Source organism: Pipistrellus kuhlii, unplaced genomic scaffold (assembly GCF_014108245.1).
Source record: "Pipistrellus kuhlii isolate mPipKuh1 unplaced genomic scaffold, mPipKuh1.p scaffold_m20_p_23, whole genome shotgun sequence".
Classification (NCBI taxonomy): domain Eukaryota; kingdom Metazoa; phylum Chordata; class Mammalia; order Chiroptera; family Vespertilionidae; genus Pipistrellus; species Pipistrellus kuhlii.
In genome coordinates, this window is record NW_023425522.1 from 712,770 (window position 1) to 731,152 (window position 18,383).

Consider the following 18,383-nt stretch of genomic DNA (forward strand, 5'->3'; position numbering starts at 1 on the left):
TTGAGAAGTGGGGTGCATGGCTGGTGGGCTCCCGTTTGGGCTGCCGATGACGAATGAGCCCAGTGTGGCAGCCCAGGAGCCAGCCCCTCGCTGGGACGCTCATGGGGGCAGGAGAGGTGCCTCAGGCAGCTCGCTCTGCAAGAGGAGGCAGTGTGAGTGTGAGTGTGTGTGTGTGTGTGGGGGGGGGGGCTGTGACTCCTGTCCAGCTCCCACCACACCAAACCCTCTGCCCCCAACCAGTTTTCTTACATTTCCCAAGGAGCACACCAGAGCCTCTGTCTACCTGCTGCCCTCGCCCTGATGCTCTGCTGTGAAAAGAGCAAACAAGTGTGAGGCCCTCCCCACAGGCCCAGAGGGGCCCTGCGCCCCCCCCCCCCCCCGTGGCGCTGTGCCAGGTCTGTGGGATGAGGGGTGACGTCACCTCCTAGAGGGGCAGCTTGAGGATTAGAAATAAAATCTATCAAGGCACCTTGGCTGCAGGAGACAGTGTGCTGACTCTGCTGCTGCTGCTGCTGTTCTACCCACTCCCACAGACTGGGGTTACTGAGAACTTTCTAGATCCAAGGGAGGCTCCAGGCTGGCGTCTGGGCTGGCTGGGGGTTGGAGGCCCGGAGAACCGACCAGCCCCCTATGTGCTAGGGGCCCTCTCTCCTGACCCACGTGGCCTTCAGAGCTGCTGGGCCCAGCAGGTGGCCCGAGGGTGTCATCTGCTGTTCTCACATCTATTCCGCAGCCTCAACCCAGCCCACAGGCTCCTCTGGCATGCTGGCCAGCGGCCTTGGGGTGGAGCCCCCCCCCCTTGGGGTGGAACCCCCCCTCCACCTGCAGCTAAGCTGGGGAGAGAAATCTGACTCGGGTTCCCAAGAAGGTTGTGCTCTTTCCTGCCGCTGAGCCAGGCAGCGCTTTGCCGCTGGAATGCTTTTTTCCTTCCTCTCAGCCCACACTTCCTCCCGCCCCCCCGGTTCCCCATTTCACAGTGGGTGTCTCACCCACCTCGTCAGGAGGGAGGTGCTTAGGGCCAGGCTGTGGGTCGCCAGCCCTGGGCACATACAGAGTCTGGAGAATGTCAAGCGACTGATTCAGTCAAAACCTGCAGAGGTCCTGCTGACGCTCCTTTGGGGAGGACGGGCTGGGTTTGGGTGGGTGGCCTCGGCGAGCAGGGTAATGGGAGTGAACATGACCTTCTGCTGTCTCATTCCCCTGAGGAAGGGGGCGGGGCCTGAGCTGCCGGGCTGAGGGGCAGGGGCTGGGAGGGAGGGTCGAAGGTGGGCAAAGCAGGTCGGAGCGGGGGAGAGGCCTCCGTGCGCCCGGCGGCGCGGGCGGCGCGGCCTTCAGCTGTGCGCCCGCCGCTGTGTTTGAGGCTGTTTGTTTGGAGCGGCTGGGGGAGGAGGCTGGGGTGGGGGAGGCAGCGCCCCACTTGGTGGCGCCGCCCGAGGGTCCTTGTGGTACAGGCTCCAGCTCCGTGGATGGCTGAAGGGTGGGCGTAGGAGAGAAAGGACCAGGAACCGCGAGCGGAGCTGGAGCGAAAGCCGCCTCCCGCAGCCACGCGAGCGGGCAGGGAGGCGAGGGGCCGCAGCGCCCTTCCCCCGCCCCCACCACTCGGTTCCATGTTTCGCAGAAAGGCACGCGGCTCCTAATCGGTCCTTTCCGGGCTGAGCTTTAGCCGGCGATGCCCGCGCGGGGCGGGGGCCGCGGGCCGGGGGCGGTGCTGAGTCCGGAGCCGCCGAGCGAGGTGAGGAGCCCGCGGCCTCGGCTGGGGGAGCGGGCGGGCGGGCGCGCAGCCGGAGAGGCAGCTAGAAAGGGGGGCAGATTAAAATAATCCTCTGGGCCGGAAGCTCGCGCGCTCGCCTCGTTCGGTGCCAGAGGACTCCGGGGAGGTGGCGTGGGGGAGGGCAGAGCGGGATTCCCCCTCCTCCGCGGGGCGGGGTGCCCGCCTGCGCGCCGCGGCGGCACGTGCGCTGCCTCCCGCCCGAGCCCCCCGCACTCGGCGGGGCGTCCCCTCCCCAGGACCGGGCGCAGCTGGCCGCGGCCCCGCCTGCAGCCGAGCGCGGTGGGAGGGAAGCGTGTCATTATTTATTATTTACGAGCGTTAATAGGTTTGAGGCACTGAAGGTGGGGGGCCAGGGCGCTGCGGGGACCGAGGCATTAGGGGGAGGGGGTGAGAGGGAGGGGCTGCGGCGTCCGCCCGAGAAGCCGAACCGCGTTAGGGCGCAGCTCCGCCCGGCTCCCCGCCGCCGGGTGCTGGGGCGCACGGGCGCCGGGAGGGAGGGCTTTGGGCTGTAGGTTTGGCTTCTCGACCGCTGTCCTGTGCGTCCTCGTCCTTCCCAGGGCGCGGGGCGGGGGCTACGGGCTGCGCGCGCCTCTCGCGGCCGCCGCCGCGTCCCCGATGCAGCCCGGGCCTCATTTATCATCATCTTTGGTCAAGTGGAGTGTGCAGGGAACAGCTGCTTCCCTCGGCCGGCTTCCGAGGCGGCTGCACGGGACCGGGGATGAATGACGGGCGGGGGCGGGGGCGGGCGGGGCGGCCTGGTGCTGGCGAGCGCCGCTCCCCTTCCTCTCCGGCGCCTCCAATTACCGTGGATCGCGGACGGGGGCGCCCCAGGAGGCGGTCGGCGCGCTGCTGGCGGAGCCGAGGTCGCCGTGACCTTGCCGGGGTCAGCGGGCTGGGCTGCGGAGGAGGCGGCGCGACGTGCTCGGCGGCGCTTTCGGGATTGGAGCGGAGGCGGGGAGCGGAGCCGGGCGGGCGGGGCCGGACGGACCGCTGGAGGAGAAATTTTGCCTGCCCCCGGGGGAGGCCTGCGGCGGCGGGCGGCGGGCGGGGCTCCGCCTTTGTCTCACGCGGCGGGAACATCTGTCGCGGGCGGGCGGCGAGGCCGCAAACCACCCCGCCCGCGCGGCTCCCCACCCCCGCTCGGCCCTCGCGGCGCCGCGTTAGCCCCGCTCGCGCCGGGGAGCCCGCGGCAGCGCGCCCGGGTGGGGCTCCGGGTCCCCGGCCGCAGCGGCCTGCGCGGGGCGCCGGGGCCGCGCCCTCTGAGGGGCCGCGGGGACGGGAGTGGCCTCGCTGTGACCTCACCGGCCCGCCCTCCGAGCGGCTCCCGGCGGCGCCCTGGGGGAGGTCAGTGCGCACTGGCGCACCAGCTTGCCCACGGAAAGCCGCGGCTCCGCGCGGAGCAGAGCCTCCCCGCTCCCTTGGACGAAGCCATTTCCTCCTCTCCCTTCCTCTCCCAGCCGCCCCCCTCCTCCTCTCTCCTTAATAATAAAATTACACCGAGCAGTTTGCGGTGTGGCAGGCGGCCAGGAACGCGTTTCTCTAAGCGCCGCCGTCTCACCGTCTGGCAGCAGGAGGGTTGACACTGTGGCCCGGCCGGCGGCTTCCTCCCCCGGGGCTCGGGGAGGCGACGCCGTTCCCCCGGCTCCTCCCCGGTTGGAACGGAAGGGTCTGGCGTGCTCTCGGGCTGTCAGGCTGCTGCAGGGGAGTGTCCTCCAGGAAGCACCCGGCCCGCCCGGCTGTGGGGTGGGGAAGCGGGGACCAGGGGGAGGAGCTACTCCCCACCACCCTTTCTGGGCTCTGGGGAGGAGCTGGCGGTCTCAGCCTGCTGGCCCTGCCAGGTGCCCTCTAGGCCTCCATTCATTCCCTGCCAGTGAGGGAGGCTTGGCCCAGAAATGCTCTGCACGCAGTGGCTTCTGGTGGGCCCTCTTCCTTCCTCAGATCAGCCCGTCCCCCTCCTCCCAGCTTCCCCTGACTGCCTGCCCGCCCTCCCCGCTCCCGTAGCCTCCTGGGAGTTATGTGTGTCTGTCTGCCTCAGGAGGGCAGGGCCCATGTGCTATTTCCTGGGCACCCAACTTGCTTTTCCCCAAACCCTCCGGCAGACTGTAAGCTGAGCAGAAGTGAACTTGACAGGTGAGTGGGCACAGGTGCAGGAGGACTGTGACCAGGGCCTGTAGAATGCTGACGTGAGTTGATTGGCTACAGTCCATGTCCTGGCCTCCAGGCCTGGCACCTCAGCCTCTCTCTGGGTGGCATCCTTTAGGCCTCTAGGCTCATCCCTTAGGCTCTACAGCGGCTGTCGAGACCCACAGGGTGAGAACCACTAGCAGGGTCGCCTAAGACCGTCAGAAAACACAGGCATTTACATTACGATTCATAACAGTAGCAAAGTTGCAGTTATGAAGGAGCAACAAAAATAATGTTATGGTTGGGGTCACCACAACATGAGGAGCAATTAAAGGGTCGTGACATTAGAAAGGGTGAGGCCTCTGCTTTAGACTGCGGTGAGGGTTAAGTAATGAGCCCAGCCAGAAGCTGACTACGCATCCCATCTGTCCGTCCACCGGGAGCAGGAGGTATGGAATAGGCACCTACTTGGGCCAGTCTCTGGGCTTAGAGCTGGGACCTCACAGATGAAGCCCTGCCTCCGCAGGCTGCATTCGGTGAAGGAGGCGGCACGGGGACACCTGTCATACCGTTGCTTATGCAGCTCCTGCTGCGGGCGAGCGCGTGCCCCCAGGAGCCCTGAGGGGCCCAGTGGGCGGGGGGACGGGGCGGGGCACCAGGCCTCGCCCAGGTGCTGCTCACTTCTCTGCCAGCTCCTCCCTCGCACGGCCCGCTGCACGGCAGGCTGCCTCCGGCCCCGAGGCACTGCCCTGCTGCTCGGCCCCAGCTCACCCGTCTGTGCTGGGCTCCGGCTTCTCCCAGCCTGGAGGTCCCGGTCCCTCCTGCTCTCTGCCCTCGCAGCGGGGGCCTGCCGCGGGCCTGCACACAGATGTCCAGGTTTCTGCCCACAGGCCCTGCCCCTGACCATGGAAGTTCTGTCCGTTCCATCAGCAGGTGACACCTGGGAGCTTTGCTTGAAATCTGGCATGTTAAGTTTTTTACTTGGTTGATAACATTTTTTAAAAAGATTTACCTTTTTACGAAATTCCGATTTCTGGTGTTTTAAAGGAAAACATTCAAGTTCTGACTTCTGGGCCCTCATTCCCATAAGGCTGCGGTCCCTGAGGGGAGTGGGGCTCCCCGCACTTTCGTTGTGACCAGACCCGTCATTGCCTCCCCTCGCCTGCCCACCTCACTCACAGTGACCCGCGGCTGCTGGGTGGGTGCGGGGCTGTGGCCTCGGATCCCTGTCCCCACCCAGACGTGCTCTGCCCGCCACGGCCGCTCGCTCGGACACTCCCATAGGCCAGTGCGACACCACACACTCCTTAACCAATACTCATCACTATGGGCCACGGTGGTATCGCGTGAACAAAACAAACCAAAACCCTGCGCTCACAGAGCCTCTGTTACCGAGGAGGGACCAGGGCCGAGCCAGCCGCTGGCCACGTGGCTCATTGAAGGAGCTGAGCACAGAGCAGCAGGCTCTGGGCGGGCCTGCAGCGGGTGAGGGTGGCGTTCCACAGCGGAGGAGCAGGTGCGAAGGCCCTGAGGCCCGGCATCAGTCAGCAGCCAGACCAGCGTGGGCTTGGTGCTAACACTTCCCAGGGGAAGGCCTGGTCTCTGGGCACATGGGGTGACGAGGACAAGACCGGGGGAGAGGCGGCCGCTGCCTCCTCCCAGCCAGCAGGCAGCCTGAGCTCAGCCACGGGGCGCAGTAGCCTGCAAGGCCGGCTGGGAGTGGGGAGGGGGGTCAGAAGAGGGCGGTCTGCGGCCCCTCCGCGGGCCCCTCTTGATCTTGCTGGCCTGGGGCCAGAGCCCCCAGCCCTAGTGTCTGCATCCCAGCAGCTAGCCCCCTTCCTCTTAGTCTTTCCCTCGCTTTGACAGACGGGGAGAAGTGCTGATGTTCTCTGTTGAATAAAACTCTAAAAACAGTTTTGTCCACCAGAGCCTGGTAAGTCTGAGCTGCCAACAGGTGAGCTCTCCCGCCAGCACAGCTGCTTTGGGAATTTCCTGCTCCCCCTGCGAGCCCCGCCCCCAGCGCTCACAGCAGGGCGGCCATGCGGCCAGCTGTCCCTCCCCAGACTGTGGACGCCTCCGGCCTAAGTGGCTCAAGCCTGGGGGCTCGTTGGCCCCGCACCCAGAGAGTCCCCTGGTGGGGGCTGGGCCCTCCTGTCACCGAGAGGGAGGTGGTTTCCTGCCGGACAGGAAGCTTCCGAACTGTCGCAGCATCACCGGCCCGGCCCCGGGAGCGCTGGAGGACCACGAGGCGTCCTTGGTGCCTGGACCTGAGGGAGGGCCTCATCAGGGGCCGTAGGTGCCTGCTCCGCCGCCTCTGTCCTCTCAGGAGGTGCCCGGGCAGGCTCCCAGGAGGGCTGCCGGCATCTTTGGAGTCCAGAAGCCTCTGCTCCGGCCCAGGTCCCTCCAGAGGCTCCTCCCCGGGCTCCCTGACCTGGGCTTCAGGGTGGTCTGTGGCTGCCCCTCCCTCTCACTGCAGTGCCTGCCGCCCAGGGTCCAGGCCGGCACCCACCTCCCGGGCCTGTGAGTGAGGAGCGGGCGTGCCCAGTGCTGCTGGGAGGGACGGTCTGAGGAGGCCATGCTTTGCGGTGGGGGCTGCCAGCTCTCTGGGATTCCTTCCTCTGGCTCTGCCCCCCCCCCCCCCGTCACTAGCCCCTGGCCCATAGCCCCCCCCCCATCCCGAAGGCCTGTGGGCACTGGGCTGCTGGTCTTGTGGGTCCTTGAAAACGCCTCCCTTTCCCCAGTTCACACCAGGCCGTTGCCACGTGGCCAGCAGCCAGCCTGGCGGGTGCTGCCATTTTAAGGAGGTCTATCCGGTGCTCACGCCGCCCCTCAGCGCCTCTGAGCGTCCCCTCGTCACCCTCGCTTCCTCACTGCGGGACTTCCCCCTTCCTGTGCCCGGGCCTGAATGGGTTGGGTTTAAAAATATTCTTCCTGCCGAAGCCGGTTTGGCTCAGTGGTAGAGTGTCGGTCTGCGGACTGAAAGGTCCCAGGTTCGATTCTGGTCAAGGGCATGTACCTTGGTTGCGGGCACATCCCCGGTAGGGGGTGTGCAAGAGGCAGCTGGTTGATGTTTCTCTCTCATCGACGTTTCTAGCTCTCTATCTCGCTCCCTTCATCTCTGTAAAAAAATCAATAAAATATATTTTAAAAATATATATATTCTTCATGCAGCTGCAAATGAGAACGCAGGGGAGCAGAATGGCTCCCCAGCCTTCTGCCTCCCTCCCCCCCACTCCCTTTTGCCCTCCTCCCACTCTGTCCTCCTCTGCCTCTTTGCTCTCTCTCTCGGTTTCTCTTCCTGTCTCTCCCTTTGCTGTCTCACACCGTCCCTGTGTCAGGAAGACCGGCCAGCCTCCTGGCTGCGCCCCACCTGGGGGCTCCACGGTCGGGTCTGGAGCAGCTGAGGGCCCGCAGTAGGCCTCCCTCAGGGGTCTGGCTGGGGGAGGAGAAGTGGCCGGGCCTGGCGGCCGGCCTGGCTGCAGAGGGGACCTGGGGTGTGGGCCCCGGTGCCGCTCCCCGCACACCTGCTGTCATCCCAGGTGCCTCCTCTAAAGTGGGAGTTTCCTTAATTTTTTAAAAGTATTTTTATTGATTTCAGAGAGGGAAATGGAGATAGAAACATCCGCGATGAGAGAGAATCATGATGGGCTGCCTCCTGCACACCCCACCTGGGGGATGGAGCCTGCCACCCGGCGTGCCTCTATCCACGGGGTCACCCGCCAGGGCCAGGATGGGAATTCTTGTGGGTCCAGGGAGGGTGCCCACCTGCTCCGGGCAGGGCTCGGCTGCAGGGCACCGAGGGCCTTGGGCGCGCACACAGGTCTCTCCATCTCACCGCTTTCTGGAAAACAGCAGCATTCTCGGAGGCGCTCCGCCAGGGGGCCCTCACCCTACAGCACCCAGGGGCGGGGTGTGTGTGTGTGTGTGTGTGTCTGCCTGAAGGGGCTGCTGTGGCCAGCTGCTGAAAGGCCCTGGAGGGCTGAGGACCACTGGCCTTGCCCCGTAGGAGGGTCTGTTCACGTCCCAGCCCTCTCTCCCCCGGTGATGTGTCAGTGTCGGGAGCCGTGAGGGGACTCCTGTGGCCTTGGAGGCGAGGGCTGGACCCTGAGCCGACCCCGTGCACGCCCCCTGCGCGGGCCGCTCCCGGGCGGCCGGGCAGACCGGTGTCGGGAGTTGTCAGGAGCGTGACGTGCACAGCGGACCTCCCCGCCTTCCTCTGTCAGAGGCAAGGCCGGACCTCGTGGCTGGGAGGGGAGGCGGGGAGCGGGGCTGGACCAGGAGACCTAGAAGGATGTGTTAGGGGGTGTGCTCCCCCCACCCACCCTGCTCCCTCCGGCCGGACCCTCAGAGGTCAACCCCCAGTCTGCCCTGCTCTGCTCCTCTCCCAACTTCAAAGGGTTTTCTCTCAAGGGGGCCTCTGCCTGCCTCTTCCCTTGTCTTTCCTAGTGTTCTCGAAAAGTAATCCTAATCATAACGATTGATAGAGAGCCCCCGGCAGCTCGTAGAGACGCAGAGCCCCGTCTCTCCTGGCAGAGCCGGGTCTCTGAGCAGCGCCTCCGGTGCCATGCTTTGTTCCCGCGTCCCTGCCCGCCTGGCAGCTGGGGTTGGAGGGGGGTGTTGGGTGAGCGTTTTCGGCTGCGTTCTCCATCAGGCGCTGGGCTTTCGCGTTTTAATTGAACTGTCTTTGCTCAGAGATAGATGCTCTCCCCACATCAGCCGCTGTGTGGACGGGAGCCGCCCGCAGTGCAGCGGCTGGATGAGAAGCGCGGCCGGACTGATGGGGGGGGGGGGCGGCCGGAGCACGCTCCCCGGTAAATAATGTTCCTGGCGATGCGTTTTGGAGAACGGGAAGAAAACACGAGCTGCAGAAATGCTAATGACATCCACAGGACACAGCAGGAAATGAGAGCGACCTGGGACTAATAAAGCGAGATGGAATCCGTGCAGACACCGGGAGCAGCCTTCCCCGGCTCAGCTTGGCGCATCTGGGCTCAGCGGCGTGGGGGTGGGGCGGGCAGCGCCGGGGTGCAGGGTGGCCTCCGCCTCCGGCCCGCTGCTGGGGAGCAGCCAGCGGACGGAGGGGCCACCCGGGTGGGCGTCCCTCAGCGGGTGGGTCAGGAGGTCCAGCCGGAACCGAGCTCTGCCCCGCTCCTGGGCTGGCCGTGGCAGCAGCACTGGTGTGTGATGCTGGCACCGCAGACGGGAGGGCAGCGGCCGGAGGGCAGACGCGTCTCCATTGTTGGGCGCCTGAGATGAATCGGGGAGGCCAGAGGCGTCTGGCTTTGCCGGGCCTGGTGGGCAGGCGCTCGCAGGGACATGGTCCCCTCTGCAGCCGGTCTCCAGCTGAGCCAGCACCAGTGCCGGAGGGCGGGCGGGCGCCCGGGCAGTCTGGCTGCCGGCTCGCATGGCCAGCGCCCGCAGGGGGTGAGGGCGGCGGCCAGGCCACGTCCTGGAGAGGAGGAGGGTGAGCGGGCCTCAGCAGCCCCTCCGCTCACTGCACACCTTCCCCTCTTCCCCGCACCAGGTGCTCTGTGCCTCCTCTACCTCTCCTGTCGCCCAGGCAGGACACCCCTTTCGGTGGAGACCTAGGATGTGCAGGCCACGCTGAGTCAGGGTCTTCCTGTCCCCTTTCCCCGCCTCTAACCCCCAACCCCAAGTCCTGAGCTCCTGGGCTCCCCAGCCTGGAGCGCTCCTCGCTCCTCCCTCTGCGCAGGGCCTTCTGGGGGAACCGGGTCCCCAGGCAGATGGAGAGCCGTAGCCTGGGCGCCGAAGGCTGGTCTGTTTGTGAGTCCAGTTCCTCTGCCCAGGACCGTCGCCCCAGGGTCACTTCCTGACCCGGAACCTGCTTTGGGGCAGGCTAGACCCGCCAGGGCCAGCCCCCGAAATCACAAACAGATGGGCTCTGGGCTTGGTGTGACCTGGCCCTGACCTTGTGGAGGCCAAAGGGGCCTGTCAGGAGGGCCTGGGATGCTTTGAGAGCACACGCGCGAGAACACACACACACACACACACACACACAAGCACACACGCGAGCACACGCACGCACTCACATACACATACACAAGCGCGCACACACACGAGCGCGCACACGCATGTGGGTGCGCACACGTGAGCACACACGTGCATGTGGAACTTGGGTTCTGTCCCCATTAACATGCACTCCTCACTCTGGGCCACACAGTCCGTTTCCTGCTATCACATCACAAACAGGAGACGGTGCCCGCCCTGCGTTCCTGGGGGTCAGGGAAGGGAGTGACGCCCACAGTGGCTCAGAGGCCCCTGATGGACGCCGCTGGAAGGACGGCGGGTTCCGGGTGGCTGTGTGCACGGTGTGTGTGCACGCGTGTGTGGCAGCCTCTCGGCAGGGCAGCCTTCTTGCTCCTGGCTCGGCCCTCGGCGGGGCTGCTGACGGTGTTCTGGCTGAGGCTGGACTGCAGGACCAGCGGCCGGGCGCAGGGGCGGGAGTGGCTGTGTGGAGTGATTTGGAGCTCGGGAAAGGGCGGAAAGGGTGCAGGGAAAGAATGGGGAGCCCCGGGTGCCCTGGGGAGTCCGGCAGCTGGGTTTGCACCTCTCCCCTGGAGGGCAGCCACTGGGCCTGGCTCAGCCGAGGAGGTGGGTGGGAATGGCACAGCCCGCCCTGCACCTGGCCGGGGGGGCAGCTGGCTGCGGGGGGCAGGCTGGCTGCGGGGGGCAGGCTGGCCGGGGGGGCAGCTGGCTGCGGGGGGCAGCTGGCTGCGGGGGGCAGGCTGGCTGCGGGGGGCAGGCAGGTCTTCTGTGGTGAGAGGAAATGGCCATCTGACTCGCTCTCCCCCGCCCCTTCCGTGCCCGCCTCCCCTCCCCTCCCCGCTCCGGCCCCTTCTCTGTTCCAGATAACCAGCCCAAGTCATGCAGTCTTTCCGAGAAAGGTGCGGTTTCCATGGCAAACAGCAGAGCTACCAGCAGACCTCTCAGGAGACGCCGCGCCTGGAGGACTACAGGCCGCCGAGCCAGGCCGGGCTGAGCTGTGACCGGCAGAGGCTGCTGGCCAAGGACTACTACAGCCCGCAGCCCTACCCGGGCTACGAGGGCGGGGCCGGCGCGGCCGCCAGCGCCGCCCGCGGCGGCAAGGGCCTGCCCGCGCAGCAGGTCCTGCAGGGGAGGCCCGCCCTCTCCGGCTACGGCCTCCAGGACGGCAGCCCGTACCCGGGCCGCTATGCGGGCGAGGACAGGCTGCAGGCCTGGGGGGCCCCCCAGCCGCCAGCCCCCCAGCCGCAGCCCCTGTCAGGGGGGGTGGGCAAATATGACGAGAACTTGATGAAAAAGACAGCGGTGCCCCCGGGCAGGCCGTACGCGGAGCAGGGCGCCCAGCTGCCCTTCCGGACTCACGCGCTGCACGCCCAGCCCCAGCCCCAGCCCCCGCCGCCCCTGGCCTACCCCAAGCTCCAGAGGCAGAAGCTGCAGAACGACCTCGCCTCGCCGCTGCCCTTCCCCCCCGGCAGCCACTTCGTCCCGCAGTCGCCCTCCTTCCCGGGCTCCTCCACCTACCCCCCGGCCGGCCAGGGCGGCGCGCAGGGCGCCCACTCCTACAAGAGCTGCACGGGGCCGCCTGCCCAGCCCCACGACCGGCCGCTGGCTGCCGGCGCCGGCCTGGCCCCGGGGCAGGGCGCCCAGAGCCTGCACGCCTATCCGCCCGGCCGCCTCGGCTACAGCCAGCAGAAGCCGCCGCCCCAGCAAGCCCTTCAGAGCCGCCACCACGCTCAGGAAACCCTCCACTACCAAAACCTCGCCAAGTACCAACACTACGGGCAGCAAGGGCCAGGCTACTGCCAGCCGGAGGCGGCCCTCAGGACCCCGGAGCAGTACTACCAGCCCTTCAGCCCCGGCGCCAGCCACTCGCCCGCACGCTCCATGGGCCGCTCGCCCTCCTACAGCTCCACGCCGTCTCCGCTGATGCCCAACCTCGAGAACTTCCCCTTCAGCCAGCAGCCGCTCGGCACCGGGGCCTTCCCCGCGGGCGTCGCCGACCACAGCCACTTCATGCCCCTGCTCAACCCGTCCCCGACCGACGCCGCCGGCGCCGCGGACTCCCAGGCCGGCAACGGCAAGCCGCTGCCCAAGGACAAGCTCCCCGAGAGCCTGCTGTCGGACCTCAGCCTGCAGAGCCTCACGGCCCTCACCTCGCAGGTGGCCAGCATCTCCAGCACCGTCCAGCAGCTGCTGCTCTCCAGGGCCGCCCCGCACCGGAAGGCCGCCAAGAGCCCGGCGGCCCGGACGCCGGAGCCGCCCCGCGGCCAGCACCGCAGCCCCGACGGCAGCGGCTACGCGGCCGAGCAGGCGGGCACGCCGCTGTCGGAGCCGCCGGGCGGCACGCCGCAGTCCGGCCACGCCGAGCCGCCCGAGGCCGACTACCTGAGCGGCTCCGAGGACCCGCTGGAGCGCGGCTTCCTGTGCTGCGGCCCGCCCCGCGGCAGCCCCGCCCGGGGCGGCGGCGCCAAGGCCAAGCCCGAGTCCGTGTCCACCTGCTCCGTGACCTCGCCCGACGACATGTCCACCAAGTCGGACGACTCCTTCCACAGCCTGCAGGGCGGCCTGCCGCTCGACAGCTTCTCCAAGTTCGTGGCGGGCGAGCAGGACTGCCCGCGGCTGCTGCTCAGCGCCCTGGCCCAGGAGGACCTGGCCTCCGAGATCCTGGGGCTGCAGGAGGCCATCGGCGAGAAGGCCGACAAGGCCTGGGCCCCGCTGCCCGGCCTCGCCAAGGAAGCCGGCAAGCCCTTCTCGCTGGAGGGCCACGGCGCCTGCCTGGACCCCGTGGCCAAGAGCGCCTGGCCGCGGCCGGGGGAGCCCGGGCCCGGCCCCGAGGCCTTGCCGCTGGACAAGGGCGGCAGCGCCAAGGACTTCGGCCCCGGGCTGTTCGACGACCCTCCCGCGGGCGTCGTCACCCCGGACCCCAAGAAGCCGGCCGGCCCGCTCCCCTTCGGCCCCGGGCCCGGCCCCGCGGCCGCCTTCGACTGCTTCCCCGACGCGGCCGCCGGCCCCGCGGACGGCGCCGACCCCTTCTCCTGGCCCGAGGAGAACCTGGGGGACGCGTGTCCCCGCTGGGGGCTGCACCCCAGCGAGCTCCCCAAGGCCCTGGAGCAGGGCGGCACGGCCTCGGAGGGCGCCGGCAAGGAGAGCGCCCAGGAGGCCTCGGCCTGCCTGGGCTTCCGGGAGGAGGAGCCCGGGGAGCGGGCCTCGGCGCCCCAGGACGCCGCGCAGGAGGAGGCGGGCGGGGTGAAGGAGGAGGCGGGCGGGCTGCTGCAGTGCCCGGAGGTGGGCAAAGCCGACGCCTGGCTGGAGGACGGCCGGCACTGCTGCGCGGCCGCGGACTTCGGGGACCTGCCGCTGCTGCCGGCCCCGGGCAGGAAGGAGGACCTGGAGGCCGAGGAGGAGTACTCGTCCCTGTGCGAGCTCCTGGGCAGCCCCGGGCAGCGGCCCGGCGCGCAGGACCCGCTGTCGCCCAAGGCGCCGCTGATGTGCACCAAGGAGGAGGTGGAGGAGGCGCTGGACCCCAAGGCCGGCTGGGGCTCCCCCTGCCCGCTCTCCGGAGAGTCCGTCCTCCTGCTGGGTCCCACCGTGGGCGCCGAGTCCAAGGTCCAGAGCTGGTTCGAGTCCTCCTTGTCCCACATGAAGCCCGGGGAAGAGGGGCCCGGCGTGGCGCTGGCCCGGGGGGACCCCGCAGCCCCGGCCCCCGAGGCCTCCTTGGCCCAGAAGCCGAACCCGCCCGCGGTCCCCGAAGCGCCCATCGCCAAGACGGAGCCCGTGCCCCGGGGCAAAAGCCTGCGGAGCCGGCGGGTGCACCGGGGGCTGCCCGAGGCCGAGGACTCCCCCTGCAGGGCTCCGGTGCTGCCCAAAGACTTCCTGCTCCCGGAATCCTGCACGGGCCCCCCCCAGGGACAGATGGAGGGGGCGGGGGCGCCGGGCCGGGGCGCCTCGGAAGGGCTCCCCAGGATGTGCACCCGCTCCTTCACGGCCCTGGGCGAGCCCCGCACCCCTGGGCCCCCCGGACTGATCACCACCCCCGCCCCCCCGGACAAGCTGGGGGGCAAGCAGCGCGCCGCCTTCAAGTCCGGCAAGCGGGTGGGGAAGCCCTCCCCCAAGGCGGCGTCCAGCCCCAGCAACCCGGCCGCCCTGCCCGTGGCCTCCGACAGCAGCCCCCTGGGCTCCAAGACCAAGGAGACGGACTCGCCCGGCCGGGACCAGCGCTCCATGATCCTGCGGTCCCGCAGCAAGGCCCCGGAGGCCTTCCCCTGCAAGCGGCGGCCCGCGGAGAGCCGGGTCCCCGGCTGCCGCGCCGCCAAGAGGCTCCACGCCAACAGCCACCTGTCTGCCACCTTCAAGGTCGCTGGCAACCCCCAGAAGGAGGGCCGGGCCAGCCAGCGGGCGAGGGCCCCCAAGCCCAGCGCGGGCGGCAAGCTCTCCGAGCGGCCCCTGCACGCGCTCAAGAGGAAGTCGGCCTTCCTGGCGCCGGTCCCCGCCAAGAGGCGGAGCCTGGCCTTGCGGAGCGGCTGCGGCGATGCCGGCGGCCGGGGGGACCTGAGGGAGGAGCAGGCCGAGGGCCCCCCCACCCTCTTCAGGAGGCTGTCTTCCCCCAAGAAGGCCAAGCCCGCCAAGGGCTCTGGCGAGCTCACCCCGAAGCCCCCGCCCCCGGAGGCCCCGGACGCCGGTCCGGAGCTGGCCTCGCGGGCGGCCGGCCAGGGGGCCGTGAAGACCAAGGTGCTGCCCCCCCGCAAGGGCCGGGGCCTGAAGCTGGAGGCCATCGTGCAGAAGATCACCTCGCCCGGCCTGAAGAGGGCGGTGTGCAGAGCGCCAGGGGCCGCGCCCGGCAGCCCCCTGAGCCCGCCCCTCCCCGAGAAGGACCCCGGGCTCAGGGGCGCCAGGGGCAGCCCGGGGGGCGCGGGCGGCCTCCTGGGTGTGGCCGCCGGGCAGAAGCTCCTGGCAGCTCCGGGGGCCGACCTGTTTTGCAGAAATCCAGCCAACAGATCCTTAAAAGGCAAACTCTTAAACAGCAAGAAACTGTCCTCGACGGACTGCTTCAGCACCGAGGACTTGGTGTCCGCAGAGCCCCTGCCCCTCAGGAGGACTGCCCCGGCGCCCAAGAAAAGAAGCAGGAAAGGCAGGGCTGGCGCTCTGGGGCTCCCCAGAGGCCCCCCGGAGAAGCAGCCCCACGCAGGCCCTGCTCTGCTCTTGGCGCCCCGAGACAGGGCCAGCAGCATGCAGGACAGCGGCGAGGACAGCCCGGGGGGAGGAAGCAAGAAGCCAAAGGTGGAGGAGCTGGGCCCGGCCCCCCAGCCCCCCGAGGGCAGGCCCTGCCAGCCCCACGCGAGGGCGCAGAAGCAGCTGGGCCACGCCAACTGCGGCAGCTACTCCAAGCGGAAGCGCCTCCCTCGGGGCCGCGCCAAGAACGCCAGCTCCTCGCCCTGCAAGGGGCGCGCCAAGCGGCGGCGGCAGCAGCAGGTGCTGCCCCTGGATCCCGCGGAGCCTGAGATCCGCCTCAAGTACGTCTCCTCCTGCAAGCGGCTGCGGGCAGACAGCCGCGCCCCGGCCTTCGCGCCGTTCGTGCGGGTCGAGAAGCGAGACGCCTTCACCACCGTGTGCACTGTTGTCAACTCCCCCGGGGAGGAGCCTTCCTCCGCCGCCCCGCCCGCGCCCGCGCCCGCGCCCGCGCCCGCGCCCGCGCCCGCGCCCTCCCTGGACGCGGCGGGGGCCTCCCTGGCCTCGCTCCCGGGAGGCTCTGCCCCGCAGCCCCGGCCCTCCCTGCCCCTCTCCTCCACCATGCGTCTGGGGCCCGTGGTCGCCAAGGCCCTCAGTACCTCTTGCCTTGTCTGCTGCCTCTGCCAAAACCCCGCCAACTTCAAGGACCTTGGGGACCTCTGTGGGCCCTACTACCCCGAGCACTGCCTCCCCAAAAAGAAGCCAAAACTCAAGGAGAAGGCGCGGCCGGAGGGCGCCTGCGAGGAGGCCCCGCCCCTCGAGAGGACGCTCCAGGGCCCCGAGTGTGCGGCCGCCGGCAAAGCCCCCAGGCCCGACGGCCCCGCCGACCCAGCCAAGCAGGGTCCGCTGCGCACCAGCGCCCGGGGCCTGTCCCGGCGGCTGCAGAGCTGCTACTGCTGTGACGGGCGAGGGGATGGCGGTGAGGAGGCGGCCCCGGTTGCTGACAAGACCCGCAAGCACGAGTGCAGCAAGGAGGCCCCGGCGGAGCCCGGCGGGGACACGCAGGAGCACTGGGTGCACGAGGCCTGCGCCGTGTGGACGGGTGGGGTCTACCTGGTGGCCGGGAAGCTCTTTGGGCTGCAGGAGGCCATGAAGGTGGCCTTGGACATGGTAAGAGGCCAGCCCCGCCGGGTGGGGGGCTCAGGTCCCACAGGACAGGCAGGCAGGGCGCCCCGCCTCGCCAGCACCACGACGGGCCACACAGCACGTGACCACACAGCGCGAGGAGCTGGGCGCTGGAGCAGCAGGCTGACCGCGCACTGCCGCCCTGTCCCAGGCTGCCTCCCCGCCCGGTGCCCTGCACACTCTCCTGGCTCCTCCCCGCTCTGGAGCCGGCCCAGGCTGAGGCCCACATGTGGGCACCCCGGAACAATGTCAGGGTGCCCCCGGAGCAGGCTCCCTGGCTCCAGCACTCAGGCAGCGGGTGGGGGCCCCTCAGACAACGTGAGACAGGGTGTGCCCTCTGCGGGCCCCCGGGCAGGTCCAGGGGCCTCAAAGCGGTGCTCCGCGCCCCTGGGCTGACATCTTGGTTCCGGTCCCATCACTGCCGCTCGGCGTACCCGGGCCGTGCCCAGCCTCGCCGGGCGGTGAAGGTCACACAAGCCACGCCCGGCCTGCCGTCCCTGGGCTGGGACTAGGGGCAGCGGCGGGAGCCTTGCCCCTCGGGGTGATGCTCGGGGTGCCCGGGGCTGCTCACAGAGGGCGCGGGAGGCTGGCAGCGGTCGGCAGAAGGCACCTGGGCCCGCGCGGCCTGGGGCTCAGCATCCTCTCCCTGAGGCTGAGCTCCTGCTCAGCCCTGGGCCCTCGCTCCCTCCTCGCCGCCTCCACGCAGCCTGCCCTCACCGCCTGCTCACCTGCTCTCTGCCGCCCCCTGTGCCACCCTGGCCCTGGGCCCACGGCCGCGCCTCTGTGCCTGGTGCCTGGCGTGAGGACACGGGGCTGCGCCCAGAGGCCCGCCCCAGCCTCCATCCTCACCGAGGACACTGCCCTGCGGCTGCGGCTGCGGCCAGCCCTGCGCCCTCCGCTCAGCGCGACCGCCCCCGCCGTCCGGGCCTCCGCTCCCCCAGCTCCTGCAGTCCGTCCCGGCCTCAGGCCCCGCCCTGCCCGCGCCCCGCCCCGCACCCCACCGCACCCCGCTCCTGGAGCCGGGCCGGGGCTGGCTGGTGAAGCAGCACCCGTGGGAGACAGGCTGCACCTCAGGAGACCTGCGGAGAGGCAGGGTCAGGGCCCCCTCGGCCCCCAGGCCTCCTTGCAGCGGGGTGCCGGCGGCAGGCGGTCAGCGCTCGCCTCCCTTCTCGGGGGGAACAGGCCGTGGTCCAGGGACACTTCACCTCTGACCCCTCCCGGGAAACATGACTCCTGCCCCAGCCCTGCGTGCCGCCTCCCGGCCCGGCCCGGCCCAGCCTCGCTCAGAGCTGCGGTCCGGCCCCGAGCCCGGCCCGGGAGGCGGCAGCTGGCCCTCGGCCTCGCCCTGGGCGCCTGCTGCGGGCCCCCCTCCCTCCGCTTAGCGGGTCAGAGGCCGCCCTGTCCCTCCTCGCTCCCCATCTAACGCACCTGCCCCAGCCTGCCGGGCGGCCCGCCGAGGAGCCCGGCTTCCCCTTTGCCCATCCCAGCACCGAGGGCCTGGGCGCTGGACGTGGGCCGGGTCTGGGGCCTCCATGCCTACCTCCTCGCCCTGGGGGCAGGAATTGGCATGGGGGGCTGCCCGGCAGAGGCCCGTGTGAAGCAGCCCCCCACCTGCAGCCCTCTCCCCCTGACCCTCCTGGTCCCAGCGGCTGGGCTGGGACCCCCTCACCCACCCAGCTCTACAGCCAGCCCTAGGGAGGGCGGGTCTTACCAGCCCAGCTGTCATGCGCTGTGTACCCCAGGCATACAGCCTCTGAGCTCGTAGGTAACGGGTGAGGTGGCCCGGGCACACCTGACACTTGGTAAGCTGTAGCTCTGTGTCAGCACTGAGCGACGGGCACGGCCTCCGCCCGGCCTCGCCCCTGAACGCCCCCCCGCCCCCCCGTCTGCACGGTTTGGGGCCCCACTTGTCCCTCCCCAGGCCCCAGATTTTGCTTCACTTCCAAGTCTCACCCTCCCGGCCAGGCCGTCCTGCCCGGTCACCTTTCCCGGCAGCGTGGGGGCAGCCGGCTCACAGACCAGTTTTGAGACCCATCGTGGCCGTCCCTGGGGATGGCGGCTCCGCCCTGGTCCCAGGGAGGCCAGGCTCATCCTCGGGGCCTGGCTCCCAGCCCGGAGCTGGTGGCTGCCGGCG

General features: G+C 69.6%; 1 protein-coding gene across 4 annotated transcripts in view; it reads left to right on the top strand.

Moving 5' to 3' along the window:
- RAI1 (retinoic acid induced 1) overlaps positions 1-18,383 on the top strand; it is a 125,793-nt gene that overhangs the window by 92,192 nt on the left and 15,218 nt on the right. Inside the window, exons 1-2 of one of the 4 annotated variants that reach the window (XM_045586444.1) lie at positions 1,509-1,732; positions 10,765-16,234. In XM_045586444.1, coding sequence (XP_045442400.1) covers positions 10,781-16,234 — 5,454 coding nt within the window. In that variant the 5' untranslated portion in view covers positions 1,509-1,732; positions 10,765-10,780. Of the gene's footprint in view, positions 1-1,508; positions 1,733-5,707; positions 5,829-10,764; positions 16,235-18,383 lie in introns of those variants that run through there. The other 3 variants (XM_045586445.1, XM_045586446.1, XM_036452244.2) reach the window with 3 other exon arrangements.